We start from the raw sequence: 25653 nt of genomic DNA on the forward strand, positions 1-25653 counted from the left end.
TACAAACAACTATAAATACAAGAAATACATATAAATACAGATAATTCAAAATACACAAAAATGCATGAGATAAAATACACCGAAATTATGTTGGCAAATACATGATGTGTAGTGAACAAAACTTTTGTGAAACTCATGCACGTTCCACATGTGAACACTAGATGGCGCTTGCGCACAACCGACAATGGAATCTGTAGCCTCCGGTGAAGAACTCCAGCTGGACCTTGCTTGACTTTTTGGATCACGTGGACCGTGGGGATTTTTTGTGTGGAGGTTGCACACAATCCGCGCTATAGTTCGACCGTCTGTTGTTGTTGTTGCATTGGGAAGAGGAGAGGCCGTGCACGGTGCTGCAGGGCTGCAACTTTTGGTTTGTGGTGCACAGGGGGGAGGATGAGCCGCTTGGAGCTGTGATTTATTTATTTATTTTATTTTATTTTTTAAAGCTTTCTACGTCCCCCAGTTGACAGCTGATGAGGTGAGTGGGAAGAGTTTTTCAAGATAGGCCACTTTATTAGGTACAGCTGCACGTCAAGTTGAGTCAAAATATGAGAACCGGTTCTTAAATCTCAAGTTAAGTGTATAATTAAAACTGTATTTTTCACCACCATGTTCCACAGGTGTACCTAATAAAGTGTCCCAGGAGTGTAATTCCTTGCAACATGTTCATTGTGCATACTTTTTCATTTCTGCATAGACAAAAAAAAAATTTAAAAATAAAATAAAAAAAAGCCAAATAAGGGATGTTAGTCTTTTGAAATCGCATCCCCACTTTATTGCAGATTTTTCTGCTAAACATTTATTATCAATATTCGTTATTTGTGTGTGTATGTTGAAATAAACTTTCAAAGTGTTTAAAAGGTGCGGTTAAATATGTTTAAAGTGTGTGGGGGGAGAATTATAAGTCTTAAACTATTTAAAATGTTTTCAATATAGTCTTTTAATATATGGTGAATGTTCATCTATATTGCAGGTGGGTCTGGAACGTAACTCCCGCGATAAACGGGGGAACACTGTATTATTCACCTCTGTGATTCACCTGCTTCAGCACAAGTGTTTTCCACTTTTTGACCTTGGACACGAGGAATGATGTACAGTCATCTTGTTGTTGCTGTTTTATGTGGTGTGTGTGTTGCGGTGTTTAGTTTGCTAGCTAGCTATGCCTACACCCCGAAAATGCATCTTCCCTTCGGATAGTCCGCTGGTGTGGCCCCTTTAGAGCGCCTTGTTGTCGACAGTGAGTGCACGCACATCAGGGAGAGAAGGAGGAAGAGCAAGGTAAAACATTTTTTCAATGGTTCGGTATGACAGCCAGCGTGTGGACAGGGGCTTCGCACTCGTGTGGCTGCTTTAGAGCGCCTCGTTGTCACGGCATGGAAAATCCACCCACGGACCCGATGGGATACGGTCCACGCACGGGAGGCTTTAAGTGTAGTAGTAGTGCATGTAGTTATGTCTAGGCATAAGAAAGATGCTAGATGTAGTAGCATCCATTTTTCCGGGTGGTAGAAGTGGTATTTGATTGACAGTTGACAGATGAGTGAGGCCTGGTTTCAGCGGATTCAGTGTACACTCCCACAGCGTTTAAGAGCAGAGAGATTGACTTAAGTTTTCACCATTTTGAAGCCTCATTTTATCACTTGCCGAAGCATTTTAATTTGGCCATGTTGTTAATGACACTTTTCGCTTGGATGTGTCAAATTTAGTAGAAATGTTCACATTACAGGGACTTGTGAGTGTCCTCATCACTTCTACCATTTATTTGGCCATTTGGGTCCGATATCGTTAAAAACCAATAATGTTCTTGCGCGGAAATACAATTATTTAGTTTGGAAATTCTGATTTGTAGAGGACTGTCCGATTTCCGTTCATATTTTTAAAGAAAATTTTGAAAACATTCAGCATTTGATGGTGATGTAAGTGATTCATTCTTAATTGTCAAACCAGCGACAATAGAGCGTTTCCAGATAGAGGTGACTCTTTGCTTTCCCACCGTCCCTTAACGCACACACACACACACACAAATACAAGCACACATGCAGAGGCTAGATGTGTATGTGTGTGTAGGGGGGGGGGGGGGGATCTCCTAGCAGCCTTAATAGTTTCAGTGCAAATGTCATTCTGCTTGCCTTAATGAGAAAGTCTGGACTGAACGCTTTTAACGGCTTTGTCGAAGCCCGCACATCTCCCACTGCGACAAATCCACTGTGGCCTCCTGGGAATTTTTCGCACTCGCAGTTGCCACCGCCGGCTCACGTTTTATTCCAGAATTTGTTTCATATTATGAACTGTTGTCTTCCCATAGAAATACATGCAACTGGATAATAAGTGTTTTTTGTTTTATGACCCTAAAATGGCTGCTTTGACGCAAAATAACAGGCTATGTCTTTTTAGGCATGACTCATGATAGACATGTCGGCTAAATTTCATGAAGCTAGGTGAAACTGGCTTTGGTAGTGTTGCTATTGCGACAATTTTCTTTAAAAATTCCATTAAAAAAAAAAAATATATTTTTAAATACAAAATCCGCCTAAATTCTCTTGAGATCCGGCCCATGTCAAGCATTCACGGCCTCTGACACTCACACAGTTTGTCTTTTCCCGTGAAATAATCTTCTTCATACTATTTAATATCATGCATACCGGAATTCCCAGAGGTATTCTTCTTGAAGGAAAACACACGGATTGTAAGGACCAGGTTAAGCACACAAATCACTCCACTTGGACTTCCTTCATTTTGTTGTGCTTGGCACATCTTTATCCGTATTCTATATGACTTGAATCATTGTGTCATGGCGTGTGTGTGCGTGTGTTTGCATTCCAGCCAGGAGATGGAGAACAAGGCCATGTACTTGAGTACATACGAGGAGCGGGAGAGCGCGTCCATGTATGAGGACGCCTACGACGGACACAACTTATCCAAGCTCAACCTGTGTGATGAAGGTAAGGACGAAGAGGATAAGCCCCAAATGCTGTTTCGTTACGAAAAAAAAAAACATTCTGTGGAAAAAAAATGCCTGTGCAAACAGGAAGTTTGCAACAAAATGAACCCTCACGAAGTGCAGTTTAAGGCAGAAGTTGCTTTGCTTCCTCTGAGTGTAAAATTTTTCTTGTTTCTGGGTTAATTGAGGCTAAGACGGTGCCCAATTAGCTTGGCTTAGCATAAATAAAGCGGAAGGAGTAGTTAGCTCTGTCTGTCATTTGCACGTCAAATTTGTTTATTTGTACAACACAAGACATTGAAAACAACTCTCACAGTATTTTGGGTTACGCAATAGCAGCTCACAGTACAAGGTGATTAACTTAGCTTGGCATAGTAGTAAATCAGTTAGCTGAACTCTGTCAGCGATTAACACGATAAATTAGTATTTTGGTGTTCAACAGAACATTATAAACATTTGTCAGCAAAATGCAACTCGTTTGCCTTAGCATTAGAAGCCAGGGGAACTCTAAGCTATTGGCTACGTCAGTCGTTAACACACTAAACTTGCTTCTTTGGGCTACACAAAATATGAGGAACAACTCTCAGTATGATGTCTTAGCTTAGCATACAAAAACCAGGGTAATAAACCACGGTATGATGCGGTTAGCTTATTTTAGCATACAAAAGGAACGGGTGCATTAGCTAAGCTCACACAAAATATTGTACGCAAAATATTAAACATTAAAAACAACTCTCAATTTGAAAAACTATCTTAGCTTCGCATACAACAGTAGGGGAACAGTTAGCTTAGCGCCATCTGTCTCTTTCAGAATGATGTGGCTAGCTTAGCTTAGCATACAATCACAACGGGAACATTTAGCTTAGCTCTGTCAGACATTAATTTTACTTTTTTACTTTCTCCATCCATCCATCCATCCATTTTCTACCCCTTATCCGAGGTCGGGTCGCGGGGGCAGTAGCTTGAGCAGGGACGCCCAGACTTCCCTCTCCCCAGCCACTTCATCCAGCTCTTCCCGAGGCGTTCCCAGGCCAGCCGAAGGACGTAGTCTCTCCAGCGTGTCTTGGGTCGTCCCCGGGGTCTCCTCCCGGTGGGACGTGCCCGGAACACCTCACCGGGGAGGCGTCCGGGAGGCATCCGAATCAGATGCCCCAGTGACTGACTGCTAGGAACTGTTAATGTAACAATATGTTCAATGGTGATACCATAGATCCCAAGACTAGATACACTAACACGCTGTAGCAGCCCGGCTGACCAACGTACCCAAGTGGCCGCGATGTTGGGGCGTGGTTGACGTTCCCATCAAAGGCAATGCATGGACATTGAACTTATATATATATATATATATACATATTTATTTTAATTTTTTTTTACATGTAAAAGGTTGCTCTGTTTGGAGCACAATGTACCTTCATCCAAAGCGTTTTGGTTTTCTTGCCGTTCACACATGGAATGCGCTGACAACTTTGACCCTCCTAGCTTAGCATAGCAATAAGCACGCAGCCCAAAAGGGGCGTGTTGTATCTACCTATTCATATCTGTGAGTGATACACCCGTACGATAAACTAAGCTAGGCTAGTCTTGTCAGTGTTAGCCTATATTGACCCACCGACGTTGACATTAAGAGGAAGTAAAGCCACTTCTGCCTTAAAAGTGAACTTCCTATTTAAGTTTGCATGATCCCAAGTTCTTGTGTCTTCTGCTAACTTGCTGAGCTAAATATTTTTTACGCCTCTATATATTCCAACCATGTGACACACAAAAACACAAACGCACACACACATATCTGCGACAGCTGTGTTTGTCTTGCGGCGCATGAGTGTGTGTTCTTGATCATAGAAGGAAAGTGTGTGTGTTTGTGCGTGTGTATGCGTGTGCATGTGTTTGCGTGCGTGCGAATGTCACGGTTCGATTCATGCTGCTGAGAGGTCGCGCCAGCCATAAGATTTTTAATGTCGCAACATCACATGGCGATGGATCAGGGGTGGGCAAACTTTTGTCCTCAGGGGCCACATTTAATTTTTTTAAATGGACACATGGGCCCCATCATTCGTAGTTGAGGGTATGAAAAAAAAAAAAAACAGACGTAAAAATCCATCCATCCATCCATTTTCTGAGCCGCTTCTCCTCACTAGGGTCGCGGGCGTGCTGGAGCCTATCCCAGCTGTCATCGGGCAGGAGGCGGGGTACACCTTGAACTTGTTGCCAGCGAATCGCAGGGCACATACAAACAAACAACCGTTCGCCCTCACAGTCACACCTACGGGCAATTTAGAGTCTCCAATTAATGCATGTTTTTGGGATGTGGGAGGAAACTGGAGTGCCCGGCGAAAACACACGCAGGCACGGGGAGAACATGCAAACTCCACACAGGCGGGTCCTCAGAACTGTGAAGCTGACGCTCTAACCAGTCGTCCACCGTGCCGCCACATGTAAAAATATATTTTTTAAACTGTTATTTTATTAGTTACAATAAATACAATTATTTTCGAGATCAATCATTTTAGAAAAAAAAATATATTTTTTTACATTTTAAAATACTGTTTTCAACTCATTTAGCTTCAAATGTGTATGTAAAATTTGTGTAAATCACTTAAATGTATCCTCATTTTTAGATTGTTTCATTTATACTTAATTTAATAATAGTCAACCAATGATTATATAAATAAAAATAAATAAATAATTATTATTATTATTTGTTTTTTTAAACCTGTCCTGTTAAATAAATCTTTATTTGTTTCAATAGATTAAATCAACCAATTTTCACCTAAGGCCTTTTTTTCCCAAATTTGTTGAATAAATATTTTTAATTAAAAAAATGAGAATGACTTATTATTTTATCATTCAAATGAACAATTTTATATATACATTTTAAAAACTGTTATGAAATAATTTGTTACACTGTAAGAGTAAGATTTTTCATTTAAATAAAAAGACAGGGGTAAAGCAAGGGCTAGAATACAAAGTGACACTTCAGGTAATAATCTTTATGTGTAGACCGCTTTGTATCTTACATACATTACAACTTCGCAAATAACTACAATTAGTTAGTCAAATTTGGGGTAAAGCATCATAGTTTACTCACCTCACATTAGTTGACAAATTAATTCAACTTTAACTAACATTTGGCCTATAAGTGAATATGTACAAGAACATATTGTTTTTATTGAACACATGGTCCCAGCCTTTGTCAAATTAGTTCCCAGAAGAAACTAATCTGATGTTTTAAATCTGTAAAGCATTCTTGAGTGCATACACGGACGGGCCGACGTCCAAACCAAACTCTTAATGTGTCGCATTATGGAAGCCAAACGTCTCATTGTGTTGGCTGTTAGCTGTTAGCCTTTGGCGCTAAACGCTTTGGACGAACTGTTGTTGTTTTTGCTTTTTCTCTCCCCCCCCCCCCAGGTTCTGGAAAGCGGCGCAGGAACCAGGATCAGTGTTGCGCTCAACTCAATTCTCTGGCGGCCATCAAGTACGCCATCGTGTCGCTCTACGTGCTCGTGCTGCTCACAATCTTCGGACTCTGCCTGGCAGGTACGGCAACCTTTCCTCAAACTGAAGAGTTTAATATCAGGAGATGTTAAACATAAATGTACTGTTATGGTACATAAAATCTCATAAACATATACGTCCAGTGGGATCAATTATGGTTTTCTACAACCACGCATTAGCCTTGCGCTCCCGGAGGAGGCTTACATTTCTGTTTTGAATCTTTCTTTTTATTTAATAATTTTTTGGGCATATGTCTGTGATCAATAAGTTTGCACATGGAAATAGTTTCATCTCCATCTCTTGTTTCTGTGCTCATGACATCAGGTCCAATGAAGGACACACACACACACAAACTACACTTTGGGGGTAGAATGGGGTTATGTGATGTGAAACCTCATTTCCCTGTTACTGTAGCCATGTGCTGCGCTTTGGGGTGGCGAACACACACGTAGGATAAACAAGTCACATCCAGTGTAAAGTGAAACGCTAACAATTGAGAGCGATAAGGTGGGTTTCAGAAGTCGGACTACCTTTTGGAATGTGCCCCCCCCCCCACCGTCACTTGTGATGTATGTTCTACATAACACTGTTGAGCAGTGATGACACTTTCACCTCCTGTAAATGTCCCAGTAAGTGTTCATCATGTTTGCAGAATTCTACCCGACACTCATTTTGAGTGGCGTTTCTTAGGGAAATGTTTGAGGCACATTGTTTTTCTAGCAAACCTCCTCGTCCTCCTCACATCCTGTTGTGTCTCTATACGTATGTCAATGTCTAGCGTTTGGTATGTGAGCATGATTATTTTACACAATGACACTGCGCAATCCACCCATCCTTCAGTGAGACACCATTATCAGTGGCGTTCCTCAGGGAGATGTCCAAGATCCACTGTTTTTCCATCAACCTTCCTCGTCCTCCTCAGTTCTTGCTGTAGGTGTACCAATGCTTTTGTCCACTCACGTGGTGTATATGTTACTTCGTATCACACCCCCTTTGAGTACATTATGATTCTGTACGTTGATTAGGATAAAAACCCCTTGGAAAAAACCCTGGCTGGGGAGGCACCCCCGCACCCCCCCAACTCTTGTTTGCTTTTGGATTGAATTCTCACTTATTGGGTTGCCCCTTAAATTGGCCCCTTCGTGACATCTCATTTTTAAAGATAAGTGTAGTGTAGTGCTTGGAGTGAAATGAGGCAGACATGCCAGATAGTAGCGAGCTCTGATCAAGAGTCCCGACTCCAACAAATATATTTGTCCTTAGTTCAAAGGTTGGATTTCCGTGCGGGCAGGCCAGCATCTCCACCCGCTAGTGACGCTAAATTTTGTCGTTATGATGATCGAAAGGCAGTCGGGATGTACGGCAGAACTTCCAAAGTTCAACCAAATGTCATCTGTCACAAGGCCATCATGCAAAAAAGAAGAAAAAAGCAAATGTCTGCAGCCCAACAAATAAAACAGCCAAGCGTACTTTTACTGCTTATGAGATAATCAGATAGACGTTTATTAGCCTGGCATATTGTACGACCATATTTGGTCATGTAGACAGCGCAGGCTGAAAACTGCTACTAACTGATTTTTAGGAGCTTTTACACAGTTTATGTGTTCATGAGCAAAGGATAATCACTCAGGATAATCTCTGAGACTTCGGACAAGAAACATTTTACAATCTGGCCTTTGTCAACTTTAATCGGAAAGTGGGGAAATGCTTAAATTTGGCCCAATTTTCAGCATGTGTGCATCCCACACCAGAGTATATTCACTCAGAATAATCTTTTTGAGACGTCACACGTACACACACACACACCTGCCACATGTGACACATCTTGACAGGGACTCGAGCCACTTTGAAGCTTTGTCAGAAAGCAAGACGACAGAAGATAAAAGGCGGGCAGCGATGTGAGCCAGATGTGAAAAAGTGCAAGAGGGCAAATGTGACACCGTCACTCTGAGTCCCTTTTTGGGAAAAAAATAAATAAAAATTAAACACAAAAAGACACCTCTTGATGTTTAACGCTTGTGAAAACAACGCTTTGAAGGAGGGCGCTGGATTCTTGGCGTGTTTAAGCAAAGCATGCGACACTCACACAAACACAAATGAAACGAATGCCTAGAAAGCAGCAAAGTATGGCCCGTGGGTTACAAATGGCCCGCTACTTTCATAAATGCGGTTCGTTATCAATAGTCCTTGAATATTTGTTGCATGAATTTCCAAGTTTTCCCTTTCAAAATTAGCGAATTAAAACGTATTTAATCATTTTTACTTGATTTATCCCATTGAATAATTGGCGAATTGATTGACTGTAAATAGTTCAATAATGAAATAAGCTGGCGGAGAGCTGGCGACGTGTCCCTAGCCTTTTAATCAAGGACAGCGTAATCAATGAGCTGGTTTTATGATGGCAACGGTATGACCCTGAACTACTGTAGATATATTTCCATTCTATCCAATGGACAAAATTGTTCCCGAACAAAGTAGAAGCGGACCAGCGTTCCGATCACAAACACACTGACAAATACACAAATCTGAACAAACAACAGTTTTAAGTGCACACTCCTGGCGGCTTTCAATTGACTCCGAGAACATAAAACCTCCTCTAATGTGTGCCAAGTTCTCCGCTGAACAAAAGTGTCTGGAGAACATCCAAACGGTCCGCAGTGGGAGTGCTGCATAAGTGGAAGGTATACACACACACGCACGATATGGACATGCAGACACTACACAGAGCCAAGGTTCTTTCAGGTCATTAAAGTGTAAAAGACTAATTGGATGTCTCACTATCTGCCTCTTTTGGAATACTTGTTTTCCTCTTTCTTTTGAAACAATTTTGGGGCTCAAACGTTGTCGTGTGTAGGCATCCGAAATATGTTAGACCAAGTGGCATCCATTTTTCTTGGTCATGGTAGGGTTATTTGATTGACAGTTGAGCGGGACGCGGTTTCGGCGCATTCAGCAAACGCGCCCGCAGCGTCTGAGAGCGGAGAGAAGAGCTTCATGATTTTGAAGCTACATTTGATATACTTGGCAACTGTTAACAACACCCTTCTCTGTGGTGTGTCAAATTTAGAAGACATTTTCATGTTACAGAGACTTCAATTTCATTGAAATAATTTGTTTGTTTGTTTTTTTTAATTAAAGGGGTGAAACTGGGAAATAAAAAGTAATGTTTAAATCCAGATCTGATCCAGGTCGCACATTCGGCAGTACCCTTGTACACAGAAATAAACTGCATCTGGATAAAGTGAAATTCAATGAAATAGTTGGCCGTCATTCAAGTATTTAAGCCTTGGTGGAGGTCTTCTTCGGTGATACCGAAACAATTGCACTTTTGTAGTAATCCTGCCTCCAGAACTCCCACACATGCTGCAACTTACACGCTGGTCGCTCGTGCTGCAGTCGTGCCTTAGCGCTTCATTTTAATAGAAGCAAGCTGTGCTGTTCACTGTGGTATCAAAGCGGCACAGCGCATTTATGCTGTTTGCTCTGTTCGTTTACTTGCGGTTTCGTGGCGTAAATAGTTTAAAGGGAACATGGAAATGCCACAAGTGCATTTCTATCATTCAGAATAATTCGGAACGATGCAGGGAAAGAAAGCGCAAGTTACAATAATACCATAATTCTCTCTAATACAGTTTCATTTTGTATATTTCGATCGTTATCTGTTACGACACAGTAGGGATACACCAGTGTCATGTATCGATACTGAGATGTATCCTTGTTTTACAATGTAGTATCGATGCATCAGCGTCACATTGATATTGTGATATATTGTACTGTATATTGATCTGTTACGATACAGTACAATACAATACACCAGCATTAAGCATCATGATCGTTGTTTGCTATGAAACAGTATCACTTATAGACACGTCATTTTAAGAACCCTAACCCTATTTTCCGGAAATTACTTTCTACCTAAAATGGTTGTTTTTACCTCAGAGTGAGGGGGAAAGAATCTTAAAATATCTGCTTAGATGTACACTTCGATGTTGGAAATAAACGTCAAGCTGTGAGGAAGTTAAAGTCAGAGCTTAGTAACCATGGACGCTGATCCACCAGGCATCGCTCTGGTGGACATTTGTATTTGAATGCAACACGGACACGGATGTATGAAGACTTTAAGATCCAACAAACCCTGAATATTCTTTACATTTCGAGGGAAATTCTGAACACAGAACAGTTGATGTTTCTGTGATGTTTTTTTAGGAGGGCAAAATGTGATCTGAGTCATTAAAGGTGCTGGGAAAGTTTTTTTTTTTTTTTTTTTTTTTTTTTTTTTTTTGCATCGTGGAAGCTGAGATGTTGACAGGCTGTGACTGATTCATTTGCTTTTGCAATTTTGGTGACGTAAGAGACAAAAACACGCGCGACTGTCAATTACAAGAAGCCCAAAGCCAAAAAGTGACCAGCTGAATTAACAGCTGTCCTTTTGGCTCACGGAGCGACTTGACAAATTTTCTTTTGCCAACACCACTACACAAACACTCTTCTCCAGTGTTTGTGTCGGAATTCGAGAGCAACGACAGGTTTTAATTCTTAAAGAGCCTATAAAGCGAATTGACAGATTTGTTTCTAAATACATTATACATGCTTGAAGATAATTACTGAAAAGGTGCAAAGACAGAACTATGTACTACTGAATTGTGGAGAAATCGCCTTAAACTGTTTTTCACCATTTCACTTTTCCAATTTTTTTGTGCCCCAGAGACGCACTTGGGCCCCGATTAAGTCGCCCCTAAAAATGCATCTTCCCTTCGGATAGGCTGCTGCCGCGGTCGCTTTAGAGTGCCTCGTTATAGGCTGTGAGTGCATGCAGGCGGAAGCGCATGGAGGGTGGAAAAAAAAGACAGACTTGACAGCCAGCGTGTGGACATGAGCTTGACATTCTGTATTTGCATGTGCGCGCGTGTGTGTGTGTGTTTTTGCCTGAGTGTGTATGTGTGTCTATTTACATGCGTAAATGTGTTGCAGCGCAGACAGACCATCATTTAGCAATTAGCCTCCTTGGTCTCGGGTCATTGAGGGTAAATGTAACACGCATAACGAGCTGCAATTCATTTGTTCTCTTGTGGAGGTCCGCTATATTTTTGTTACCCTCTTTTTGAGAACTTTAAGACCCTGGGGGAAGCCCACCCCCACGCCCCCCGAATAACTTGCTTTGCAAGGACGATGTCAGCACAGCATCACGCTGTAAAACATCTGCGCGGTAGGGATCGGTTGCTGTGCTACATGCCGTCAGTAGAACGACTTATGAGGCCGCAGCCAAGCACAAGACAAGAAAGGTTAATGGATGTGTTAAATTTGGGGGCTTTGCAGCTAAATCAACACATGGGAAACGTTTTCCTACTTTTGACCATCTTGTTACGAAGCGCGGCATTGACTGCATGCTTTGAATGAACATGCAACATCAACACGTGGCTTCGACTTGATGATTTTCCTCCTGTAAAGTGTTGGAAGTGGAGCAAACCTCCAGGCCAAATTCAACATCAAGACCAAAATTTCCAGGCCTGCACAAATGATAATATACAGGGCATTTGCACCGCAGGAACTTTAGCTTAGAACTAGGAACTTTGTGTGTTTGAACCACGGGAACTACTGTCAAAATTGAGTTCTGGTAATTTATTTGGGGTGGAACAAAGACCCTGATAGTAATGTAGTCATTTCTCGAGGTCCAGGATCATTGGGGACAAGGTCTACAGAGCTTGACATATCTGATTGTTTTTTTCGGAATCGGAAACTGTGGACATCAGTCATGATGGGGAACACTCGACGTAGTAATAGTGTTGCTAATGTAGTTCCTGGAACTAATTGTTACCCTGGCAACTCTTGGAGGATCATTGTGTGTTTGGACAACGGGAACTATTATTTGTTTTTGGCTCGGCATAATTCATCAGGGCCAAAAGAAGATCCAGAACTGTACATATAAAAAGGTCCAGGAACCTGCGGTGAAAATATCCGATTGTACCGTTTTTGTTCCAGGAACTACAAGCACCAATAACTTTCCTGGAGCTTTAGGTGGAAATGCGACTGTATATTAAGATAGCTTTCGATAGACTGCGACATCTGCTCTCTATTAAGCACAGCAGCCGTGATCCAAGCTGAGTAATTGATGTTGACCGATTCCGTTGAATTTGGGGACTTTTTCTCTGTCGCTGAGAGACGCTCAACAACAACTGTGCCGTGATTTCTTCCCTCCACAGTGTCTCGCTCCCAGTCGTGGTCGCAGCGGCAGCAGGTGCTGATAGAGAACGTCACCCAGATGTCGGAGCGCTCTCGGCTTCTCCAGCAGACACTGGGCGAGGCGCCCGATCGGGCCGACCTCCTGGAGAACATCTGGAAGCTGGAGAATCTCTTCCAGAACCACAGCGACAGGCTGCAAAAGCTAGAGGGTCTCATCAAGGTGCTTCTTTTGTTTGGTGTGTCTTTATCCTTGTTTCTGGAGATGAAATAGGCTGGGGGACGCTCTCGTCCAGTCCCAGTCTATGTCGGCGCCATGGTACCGTTACACTTTTAGCTCAGTCACTGCCAGCTATTTTCAAAGCAGATAAAATAAGGCTTTTGTGAAAAGAAGCATATCTAGCAGTATTGTGACTTTGAGGCAAATATATATATATTTTTTTTGTTTGTGACACCTCAAACTCTAAAACAAAGGGCTTTTGATGGTATGATAATTTATTTACAAATATACAACTAAGAAACACACAATGAACGACAGTGACTTACCGCATGGCTTGAGTTGAACATATACCTGGATCGAAATTAGTCGCAATCATACAGATTCTCTAGGGTGTCCCTCTTTGAAGGACCAAGGGAAATAATGTACATCAATAATCAGTCCCTGAAGAACCTCATTGTTCACTTTTGGATGTTCCCAGAGCCTGGAAGTGGAGTTGAGAAGCATGCAAACTCACTCCCTGCAGTCCGAAGGCTACCTGGTGCAGTTGGATGACCGGCTGTCGTCATTCAGTAGCTCCGCCGGTAGGAACCTGACCGGCCTGACTGCCGAGGTGGCGCGCACCTCCACTTGGCTCCACGACCAGAACCTGCTGCTCAGGTTGGCAAAGTTAGCCTAGCGTCCCTACCGTGACGTCACAGTGCGCATTGACGATTGTGTGTTTTTTTTTTCTTTAAAGGGAGACCTCTGGTCAGGTTAGAGGGCTGACAGACAAGTTGGACGAGGTTCACTGGATGGTGGGAGCTGTTAATCACACTGTCAGCAATGACATCAATATTCATCACTTGAAAATACACGATCTGCAGGTAAGACCACAACAAATGGGGACAAATGATTTAGTACTGATCTGATTTTAACTTGCGTCACTGACTCGCTCCAATGTGAAACGTCTTTTCCGTAGATTCAGATCAGCAACATCACGGAGGACACGTCCAGTCTGTGGGTGACCCACGTCCACACGGAGGCGCAGCTGAGGAACGAGATGGAGATCTTGAACACTGTCACAGAGGACCTGCGCCTCAAAGGCTGGGAGCACTCCTTGGCCCTGAAAAACATCAGCTTCATAGAAGGTTTTCAGCAATTATCTTCAAACATGTATCATGTATTTACAAACAAATCTCTGAATTCACTTTATCAGGTCTTTAAACACGAGGTATGGTACATGAATTTTACGCATCTTATTCATATATTGGAAACATGTTGGAGGAATGTCCCTCATAAATCTCTTTTCTGGGTGGAGGAGCTGTGCAGAGCTGGGAGATATTTTCTTAGTGACTCGTGAGCATAATGCTCCTCGCGTGCCAATTTTTCAATCTTATGTGGAATAACTCTTGGGTGTGACTGTCACTGTGCCGGGTTGCGATTTTTTGCAATGTTCATGAAGGAAGGATTACAGTGCAATGGTGTACCTAATGAAGTGTCCGGTCAGTGTGTCCATTGAGTCATTAATATGCATTGTTCTTTTTGCAGGACCTCCGGGGCCAAAAGGAGAGAAGGGTGACACTGGGCCACTGGGGCACCCCGGAGCCACCGGATTAACGGGTTTAAGAGGTTGGTACACCCGACTAATGTGGGGGGGAAAAAATTGTCTCATGGTGGAAAGTGTAAACAGTCCGGGAACTTGTTATGCTGTGTTACATTGGAGGTTTGTTATGATTCCTTTCAGCATGCTTTCCTGTTTTTGAAATAGAAAACACACCAAAAAAAAAAAAAGCCTACAGAAAAATGGGTGAAAAAATATCAGGTTTACAATTTTACAAGCCCCACGTTGTTGACTCAGCTGGCTAAACCAGTAAACTTATTTGGACTTTCTCCTTGAACAAAATGTGCTCTAATCCAATCCATCTGCTGATGCGTCGCTATGTGTAAAAAAGAAAAATTATGCAAAACAAAATATTGACTTTTCTTCCACATTAACCCTTTATAGGGTTCTCAATTTCAGTTTTTATCCACAGTTCATCTTTGAAGAACACATGAAAAGTTGCCAAAACTAGCCTTTAATGGCAAACTTTTCGGGCATAGCTTCTTGAGACTTTTTTGTTGGTCTACTCATGATAGACATGCCTGCCAAATTTCATAATGCGAAGTGCAACTGGCTGCGGGGCCTGAATTTTCAAACTCATTAGAGTTTTTTGTCGATGGGCAAGTCTAAACTGCCGCCATGCTATGCTAACTACCAATTTTGAAAACACAAATGTTTTTTGTAGTATGCCTTTTTTGTAGCTTTATTTATACTACTACTAATAATAATCATCATCATCATCATCTATACTGTATTACTGAGGTTAGGTATTTAAAAAAGGAAAAGCCTTTTGATTGACCATTAAATGCAGGAAAAACGCGAGGAAACCAGATGTAAATACAACAAAAAATAAAAGCATTATTACGACTACTATTTATATCCATCCGTCCATTTTCTGAACCAATTTCTATTGAAGGCTATATTTTTCCCAGTTTTGAACACTGCCAAGCCACCAAGCCGTACCATTATAGTATATGAACACACATATACATATATACATGTATGCCTACATTCTCCTCTATTGTCACCCGTTGCCCCTCTTTGTGGCAACCCACTTCTTCCTTGACAATCGCGCCATGTTTTTGTGGTTCAATAAAAATGATGCAGTACAGAATATTGTATGGGGAGCCTCAAAACCCGATACAGGGTCGTAGTTGTTCTGGTTGACGTGCGGTGCTCAGTTGCTTGGCGTGCGGCAAAGAGTCGGCAATTGTAACTTTCGCTCGGTGTTCGGCATACCTAAGTGAAACTGGCCCCAGGGGCGGAATTTCCAAAGAATGATGAGAAGCACTCGCAAAAACCCAGTTTGACCTTTAAGTGTGTTTTCACACCAGAGGATTGAGACTGGAGTGGCATCAAAGTCCTTCCTGCTCTTTAAACACAACACAGCTGCTCAGCTGGCGTCGTCACGCTGCCTTACGGTAATGGTGACGCCAGCATACGCAATTACACGGTGGAAAAAACACGACTTAATACTTTTGGGGCAGTGCGTGAAACGGCCGGTCATCCGTCTTTGTCTTGTCGGAGGTAAAGAAAATGCGTGAAAGCTCATTTGTCGGCAGAGTCGCATGACTGCCATTCAAGCACCATACCGCTTACAAGTTTCAGTCTATCTTTGAAATAGGGTATAGCTCTGCATGAAAGCAAGTTCCCTATTGATTTTGAACAATATAGCAAGATCCCGATTGAGTTGGAATGATGGCTAACTCGATATAATTAGGCCAAATCTGTGGGCTTCTTTTTAGCGTCGTACCACTTACAAATTCCAAGCGATTTTCTTTAAACAGAGGGTTGTTTGACATCAAAGCAAGATCCCTATTGATTTTGAACATTAGAGCAAGGTCCCTATTGGTTTTCACCGATAACTGAAACAAAATGTCTGAGTGGGGGTCAAATCCGTGGGCTCCTTTTCAGCGCCCTACACATTACAAGTTTCAGTCAATCTTTCGCAATCAATTCCGCCGTCAAAGCAAGGTCCATATTGATTTTGAAGAATACAGCGGGATCCCTATTGATTTTGAGTAATGGCTACCTCAAGATGGCTGAGTTGGGCCAAATCTGTCGGCTCATTTTCACAACAGTTGCAGTCGCTCTGAAGACAAGTTATAGTTTGACATCAGAGCAAAATTCCTATCGACTTTGAATGGTAGCTTACTCAAGATGGTCGAGAAATATCTGAAGTCAATGGACACTTAGTTTTAACACAAGCTAGCTGAAATCAAATGTAAAATCCCCCTCCCCCCAAATTGGTCTAGAACCGGCACTGCATAGACGGGTTTAACGAATATCATCTGTGTCACAATTTTCACAGGCATATATCGTTTATCCTCTGCAAAGATTGACTAATGAATAATAATAATAAAAGAATGACGACACCCTTACTGGGGAGCTGAGACCGTGTCCATGTACAATTTGTCCATATGTCTCAGTTGGGACAGAGTGAATGGATGTATGATACTGCCCCCAAGTGGCCAAGGCGCACACACTGGAACCAGCAGCACAATGTCCATTGATTTGAAGCAAAAAATGGGGAAAATGTGTTTAATTTCTTCACATTCTATTTAATTTTGTTATTACTGTATGTTTTATGAAGTACCATATTATAGAGTGCTATTTATTTAAATAAATAAAAAAAAACACTAATTAAAACAAAAGAAATTTATTTTTTTTTGCAGGGGGAAGGCTGGGAGAAATTAATGGCATTTCCATTTATTTCAACGGGGAAATGAAACGAATTAAACTCGTATCTCAAGGCACCGCTGTCGTCCGGTCTCTCTGGAAGCGCACAATCGATTTTGAGTGATGGTTCATAATCAGTATTGTGCTTTCAAACTCAGCCAAAACAAAGAGTGTCCAGTGAGTCTATTAATACTGCTAGATGTCTGTGAGTTGCTGCTGAAGAGAAGTAACAACACCAGAGCGTACATGTGTTCCTCATTAGCGTGTTAGCTCGGAGTAGCTCCAGTGTGCTTACTGTAAACACGCCCACACATGCACACACGCACACAGACACACACGCACACTTATTATGGCAGAGAAATAGATTTTATTAGCTGGAGAGGGAGGGAGGGGGGGAACGAAAAGATATTGCTGTTTTCCCCCACTTTTTGGCACGTCAAGAAGCTTTGGAGCGTTTATCCGGCGATGTCGTCCATCAATGATGTCATGGTGGCACCCAGGGAAAGCTGGGAATGGACCAGTCCAATTTGCGAGAACATGTAGGACAGTTGTGTGCGTCCAACTTTTGTGGGAACGGTTTGGGGGGAAGTTCCTTGTCCTGTTTCCAGTGTACAACGAAAGGTCCATGAAGACCTACTTGGAAGAACACCGTCGGGCAAGCCAGGTCCTTCTATTCGGTGAAAATAAATTTGTCTTCTTCATTTGACACACCACGGAGAAAAATGTTGTTAACAATGTTGACAAATTTCCATGATTAAAAGAAATCAAGTATGTAAAACGAGGCTTCAAAATTGTAGAACATGAAGCCGTTCTCTCTGCTTCTGAAAACTGTGGGCTTGTCTTCTGAATACGATGAAAAAAAGGATGCTACTTTTCTGGTCTCCCCTTCCCTTCTTTTCCGCTCATCGCACTTCGGCCTTTCTCACCATGGTGTGCAAGCACTCACGGCAGACAATGAGGCGGTCTCAAGCAGCCACACCAGCGTGAAGCACCCGGTCCACACGTGGGCTGTAAAGTCAGACTTTTTTTTTTTTTTTTTTTTTTTTTTTAAATCCCCCTACTTACACCTCCATCTTTCTCTGCGTGATGTGTGTGGCTGATAACGAGGCACTCTAAAGCGTCCACACCAGCGGACAATTCAAAGGGGAAGATGCATTTTCGGGGTGTAGGCATAGCTACGTAGCTAGCTAACTGCACGTCGCAAATGCGCTGGGTAACTGCTAATGTGAGCAAAGTTATTGTCTGATATAGTGGGAGAGGGGCAATTACTTCATACTCAGCCTTTGCACATCCATCCATTTTCTGTACCACTTTTCCTCACTACATATCTTTCACAATTACTTTCAAACATGTATTGGATGTATGTATAATGTATTGAAAAACAAATCTTTGAATTCACTTTAGAGGGTGTTTAAAGGAAGAACATTGTGGAATTGGGACCACGTTTTGTTGTGAAGGTTGATAAGATCTTTGATGATCATGTCAGCTCCAAATTTCAAATGTTCAGTTAGCAATGCTTTGGTGATAATCTTGAGTGAAAGTAAAAAAAAAAAAAAATCTCGGGCCATGCTTGAAGGCCAGGTCCTCGTTCAACTCCAACGTTCGTACCCTCAGACAAATGCACAGTAATTCCCAGAAATCTTGTATACAATCTTCCCAGAAGAGTCCAGCCTTACAATTCAAGTTTACAGTGCTTCGCTTTGTATTTAAAATATTCACAGCCTTTGTTCAACACTTTGTTAATGCACTTTCGGCAGCAATGACAGCCTCCATTTTTTTTTAACACACGTCTTCATCGTCATCTTTGGGCAGGATCGCCCAATCCTTTGCAGCACCTCTCAAGTTCCATTAGTTTCGATGGGGTGCATTGCTATAATGTGCTGAAGCCACTCCTTTGATTACTTGAGTATAGTGTACTGTATTGGTGACTAAGGATGCACTGTATGTGTTTATGTATCTTCAAGGCTTTTCCGGAGAAAAGGGCATCCAGGGTCTTGGAGGTATCAAAGGATCCAGTGGTGACGATGGCAGTCAAGGAGAAAAAGGAGAAATCGGACCTGCTGGACCAAAAGGCGGGTGCAAAATTTGATTCGTAGAGTTTTGTTGTTGGTAACGTTAGCAGAGTTCGTCGTCATTGACAACAGCAACATGTCACGTTGACGCGGTTGATAGGGTTAGTCATCAGTAACAATGTGTCACGCTGACTACTTGATGTAGAAGCCAACTAAACTTGTATAAAACAACATTCTGCAACGGGATTTGGTGGTTAAGGATGTGGCGACTTTGGAAGCGACGCCCACCTGACGTCCAGGAAGGGTGTGTCGAGGTGTGGGTTGTGGACCACCACATGGCAGGTGGGGCAGTAGTGAAAATAAAATCTAATTAAAGCCCACTTGTATTAAAAAACAAAACAAAAACAAAAAACTGATCTCTTGTGTGAAAACAAGCAACAAATGGCACCCCAACAGACTTGAAGGTCGGCCCTGTGGTTTTTGGATCACATGGCCGACTTCTGACAACCACAAATAAGAGGAAATTTCATTTACGACCGTTTAACACTTTGATTCTCCAGAGGCAGACTGGTGGCCTCTAACTGTTTAATTTATACCAAATAAAGGGTTTCCAGGGGTGGGAAACAGTGAAACCTAGGGAACTGGAATGTTACAGCAGTCAAACAACTTAGAAATTCAATAATGGACCAAAACCGCAACAATAGTCCGGAATCTGGTCAAACTAAAGGAGACAACAAAAAGCAAAAAAAGAAACAACAATAAAAAAAGTACATTCAAGATGACAACGTCCAATGTCCTGCTGTGTTGTCTCTCCAGGGGAACGAGGAGAGCGAGGGATGAAAGGAGATAAGGGTGACGGAGGAGTAAAAACAGGTGAAGAGTCTGAACACTATTCTTTTTTTTTCGGAGTAATATCCAATCACAGATACATTTTTAAATTATCCAAGGCACTTGGACAAGGTTAGATTACACAAAAGATCCCGTCAGTTCAGTTTTTTTGGTCTGACGAACTGTCGTTCACAACTGATCTTCCAACTTTTCACAGAAATAGAGCTGTCAGAGCAAGAACACGTTTGCTTTATTGACTGTATCTCTAAAAAGATCATACAAGCACAATTTGATTGATGGCAAGCGTTGAATTAAATCGTTACTCGTTTTGTTTTTAAGCGTCTGTGTAGCTCGTGACTCAAAACCAACAGCTTACAGTTGAGAATTTACAAGCTGATGATTTTATGGTCTCACGAAACACACACACACACAGACACACACACACACACACACACCTGCTCAATTAAACAGATCTATGTGCTGTAGATCTGCTTTGTCTTAAGACTTCATTCGCATCAAAGCCAAGTCAGCAACCTTATCCAGTTCTACTGTGGAATGAAGGGGGGAAAAAAACAGCATTCGGAAATGGCACACATGTTTCTCCTTCATCTAAATGTTCTTGTGAAGTGCAGATGGATGTTTGTGTCACGGCCTTCCGGTGTGTAGCATTCTTTAGCATCCTGTTGGCCCGGACACACTACATGTACATCATACATAAAAGACACAATACAGCGAAGCAAAAAGTTTTTTGAAAAGCCTAAAGCCTCGTGTCTTATGTGCGGTTTGAAACACATCACAAAGTAACATCATAGATTGTCAAGTGCCAGTAAAGTCTCGCAAGGCAGCGTTAACGTTGTTTGTTAGCCTTTAGCCTCAAGCGTCACTTGCGCTTTTTTTCAGTTTTATAAAGCGAGAGAATGTTATGTTATGTTATGTTATGTTATGTTATGTTACACTTAAACTGTACAGAAGATGGATGATTGGAAGACAACGATAGCATGGTGAAGGTAGCCCATGGCTAACCTAGCCTAGTTATATCAGTCTCTCAAGAGAATATGTTCTAATATTCTCTGATGTTCTCTTTTAGCCTTTTTGGACTATAATATCAGTGTCAGAAAGTCTTTGTAAAACCTTTAACAGTATTGTAGTAGTGTTATCTTTTGGCAGGCGGAGCTCATTTTCGACAAGCTAAGCTGCTAGCATGTTCCAGTTTTCTGTTTTCCATTTATTTTTTGTATTGATGTCCATGTTGAATTCTTTGATGGCTCAAGCTAATATGTACATTTTCATTTCTATTTGTTATTAATATCCTCCTTCACTGCAGAGTATATGATATTTGAGCGAACATTTACAGATCCAAGAAAACGAATGTTTTGATTTTCACTGTCACCTCCTCCAGATTAATACCAGACTATGAATTGTACACAAATGTCCCGCACATGGGGAATTTCACAGTCCTATAAAAACCCGCCTTTTGTCCTCTCAGTGGAGGACACCCTGGTGCGACTGGTGAATGGGTCGGGCCCCCACGAGGGCCGCGTGGAGGTCTTCCACGAGCGGCGCTGGGGGACGGTGTGCGATGATGTGTGGGACAAGAAGGACGGCGACGTGGTGTGCAGGATGCTGGGATACCGAGCGGCCGCCGAGGTCCACAAGACGGGACGCTTCGGACAAGGTACCCCAAAAAAATAAATAAATAAATAAAGAGTCGATAGAGATAGTCGTTTTCGTCGCATTCAGTTTTTGGGATGCTGATGTTAGCCTTTAGCCTTAAAAACTGCTATAGCTATGTAGCTCGAGTCGTTTTCGTCGGATTCCGTTTTTGGGATGCTGATGTTAGCCTTTAGCCTTAAAAACTGCTATAGCTATGTATCTCGTCCCACAACTCAATTCCCAGTTTACATTTGCTGTCAAACTAAACATAAAACCAAGAGAATTACTGAGTCACTTACAGTAGTTGTGAGTCTTCTTTGTTTTGTCTTCATGAGTGTTTTATACTGCCACCTGGTGGCCAGGTTTCACACACCAGAAGGTGTCACAATGAATAATCATGCTGCACAAATGTTGTAATTCTTAAGTTAAATATAATAGAGTGATATTATTATATGTTATTGATGTGGCCGAATTGGATTAATAGCATTTCCCCTTTTTTCAATGGAGAAAGATGATTTGAGATACAAATGTTTTTGGGTTTTGAGCGTGGTCACACAACAAAAGAATCTCATATCTCAAGGCATGACTCTTTTTGAAGATCTGGGAAGCTGTGTCGCGAAGTATTATCTTAGTAGTATATTATACAAAATGTTCTTGTTACAGCCGAAAATCAACAAGATTAATCGGATTCTTGTTCTCGGTTACACAGTCACACTTTTAATGTCACACATCCCCTGGAGTGCACCCACGTTTGGGAAATTACAAAACTGTACCAAAATGTTTGTCTACAATGTTTTGCTTCAACGTATTAAATCATGTTTTCTTTATGGCTGCGTTCCCATTTAGGCAGCGGCCTGATCTGGATGGACGATGTAGCGTGCACGGGCTCCGAGGACGCCATCCACGAGTGCAAGTTCTCCGGTTGGGGCAAAACCAACTGCGGCCACGTGGAGGACGCCAGCGTCACGTGCCTCGTCTAACGGAACTTGGACCACCTCACAAACACACAGGTTCCGCTACTTTGGTGCTGGACACTTTGTCGCAGTTGTTGCTATTAGCTCAGCTAAGTGGGACCGTTTTTGTGTTGATGGATGGATGTCGAGACTTTCAAAGGAGAGACCTAGCTTGGAATCGAACCTCCATTTTGGGGCAGCCGATGCCGCCGCTTTGCCTACATCGCCGCCCATCTGATGAGCTTGTAAAGATTTCGAATCTTCTGATCTTCACCGTTTTGTGCCTTACTCTTGAGGGCACAAGCACGCCAGTACGAGGATCCTCAAGTGGCTCCCTTTCTTGTACTTTGTAATTTGTCTTCATTATTACTATTCTGACCACTAAATGGCCTTTAGGAGGACTTACAACATACTAAAAAAGTCACCAGATATTCCAAACGCAATGACGAAATGCATCAAAATCATTAACTCATTCACTGCCAACCGTTTTAGAGCATTTTGACTCATCTTTCAAGACACAGAATATTGTGTTCTGTGACAATATAAGCACTAAAACTAAAACGCAAGACTCTCTTCTTTCACCAGAAAAAGTTTGTTTTTAGCTTTCTCCGTTCTTTAGTAATCAGCGGTATAGCATGCCTTTGTTTCTGACTAAAAAGTGGAGAGAAGAAGTGTTTTGTGTGGGAAGAAACGTCAAGCAGAACAGTGACTTTTACGCAAATATTTTGTGCTTTTATGACACATCAAACTATAAAACAACAAAAACAAGACAGAGAAACAGCTTCTGATTACAAAATGATCATTTATTTACAGATATTCAACTAAGAAACACGCCGAGAGCGACGGCGACTCACCGCATGGCTCAAGTTGAATGTCAGTAGCTTTTTTACATGGCGGTCGCCATTTACTCCATGAACTGCGTCATCTTTTCTCACAATCGCGTCACACACTTTCTACTACGTTCCGTGGCACATACTCTGTTTATACTATACATATACATACCGCGTTCAAGTGTGAGGGGCCTAAACTTGTCCGACGTCCAACGTGTTGGCATTTCTCGCTCATATTTGAAATGAAAAGCTGAGCTTAACGTTTATCTTCTACTCAAAAACTGTACTGATCTCAAATCCAATGCAATCCAACACCGCCATCTACGGAGATTGGTTAGTCATTACAGTAGTTTACAAACCTGAATTTCACAGACAAGCTGGGTGAGACCCTCTTCCATGCCTACCAGTTGAAACACGTAATTGACAAATATATACGTCTGTGGCAGCAAACGGAATCTATGCTGTAATTGATATCATGACACAACATACGAAAATCATTGAAGAATCTATGTTGTGAAATGGTAGTTGTTCAACAAATCCCAAAATACCAAAACAACAGTTTTTATCCTTTTTTTGGAAAGAGGTGCTAGTAGTTAGCATTATACGTGTTAGCAGTATGTTTCTCATTAAAGTTCAGTTTTTTTTTTTTTTAAATGTGTCACATTCTGATGTAGTAGAAGTGTTGCCAAAGCTAACACGCGGTTTCCACTTTGTTTAATTTCCCTGTCCCGCTTTGTCATCACAACTCGTCTTGTCTGGCGGCCACAGAGATGCAAACAGGATATGCTCCTCTCTCCTCGACATGTTTGCTCAACGCGGTGAGGCCAGTCCGTCATGGGAGTTTAGCTGCTAACGTGCCAGCGTGCTAACGTGCCAGCCTGCTAACATGCGAGCGGGAGAATGTTTTTCCTCTAAATGTAACAAATTGTCAGTGGCATCACGCTGAACTGATTCACTCCAATACAAAACGGCAGAATCGATCGGATTGTTACTGTTACATCACCCGCCGTTTGTTGCTAGGCAGACTTTGTGGGCCACAATCATTCCTATCCTGAAGTTCAATTGGAGGATAATTGTTAGTCACGCCCACTTCAAAACAGGAAATCCATGACTCCCAAAACAGATGAGACCAGTTTGAAATCCAATCACTCTTGTGTATTAAATATAGAATACATTTGGGAAAGAAGGGACACCACTGCATTTTTTTTATAGCTGCTGGGGCACTCCTCCAAGTCCCCCTCATGCGGACAGTAAGCCAAAAATTCCCAATTTCTGGCGGCCTGACTGATGTTTTCTCGTGGTCGTGGGATCTCCAGTTTCGGCCGATATTTTAGCCTCTGGCGGTTAAATCCTTTCACGCTGTACCTTTTGGAAAATGAGAAGCGCTCTTAACCACTTGAACGTGTCTTCATTTATTTTTAGCATTCATTGTTGCATGTCATACATGTGTTTTATATTACGTGGTGTCGTTCAACATTTACTGGAAGGGCTACGACGACATAGCAACACCCAAAATATTTGATAGTATGTTGTTTGATTTGTACTTCTACTACTAAAAGCTGCATATGCACTGCTGACATAATAAATGTGTTTAAACAGGTGAGCTTGCTTCTTGCTGGTAACGTTCCTTGATTGACAGCCCCGAGGTGCAATTACACTTATGAACGTTTCCACATGTGACGCACACGTGCTTACATGTGACGCTGACAACTCTGTTAACCAGCACCAACTTTTTGGGGGGGATTTCATGTAATCCAATAATATTTTAATACAATAAAAAAAACTAATTTCTGTGAAAAGTACCAAGAGAAAACTATTTTGTGGTTATTTTGTACACAACATTACAAAAATCTTTGTAATGTGTTTTGTAATATGGAAAAAAAGCACTTTATCACACTGTACTTCAATTAAAAAAACCACACAAAAAAACACAACAGTTTGTGCATCGTCATTAATTCTTCGTGGCGCCTTCTAGTGTGTGTGACCAAGCATAATACAATCATTCAGACAAATGAAGTTTTACTCAACGCCATAATCTGCAGTACTACTTTTTTTTGGTTTTTTTCCCCCCACAGAGGATAAAGAATATTTGCCTGTGAGTATTGTTATATTGCCTGTCTACATATGTTGCTGCATTGTTTGTTGCCTCATTGTCTACAGAATATGGACGCGTGTTTATCATGGTTCATCGAGAGTGTCTTTCTCGTTTTAACGTGAATATACTGTACATTCAAATATACATTCCAATATCCTGTTTCATTTTCTCTTGTGTTAGGTTCACTTTTC

General features: G+C 41.8%; 1 protein-coding gene across 1 annotated transcript; it reads left to right on the forward strand.

The window, feature by feature from the left end:
- Window positions 1-180: 180 nt before the first annotated feature.
- scara5 (scavenger receptor class A, member 5 (putative)) lies at window positions 181-24967 on the forward strand. Its single transcript, XM_061753907.1, has 12 exons — window positions 181-478; window positions 2824-2942; window positions 6350-6478; window positions 12637-12836; window positions 13312-13490; window positions 13570-13696; window positions 13792-13960; window positions 14361-14441; window positions 19056-19163; window positions 19920-19976; window positions 21418-21606; window positions 22431-24967. Exons 1-12 carry the CDS (start codon window positions 474-476, stop codon window positions 22562-22564), a joined length of 1497 nt encoding a protein of 498 aa, XP_061609891.1. The 5' UTR covers window positions 181-473; the 3' UTR covers window positions 22565-24967.
- Window positions 24968-25653: the final 686 nt, after the last annotated feature.

The sequence above is a fragment of the Phyllopteryx taeniolatus genome, chromosome 18 (assembly GCF_024500385.1).
Source record: "Phyllopteryx taeniolatus isolate TA_2022b chromosome 18, UOR_Ptae_1.2, whole genome shotgun sequence".
Taxonomy (NCBI): domain Eukaryota; kingdom Metazoa; phylum Chordata; class Actinopteri; order Syngnathiformes; family Syngnathidae; genus Phyllopteryx; species Phyllopteryx taeniolatus.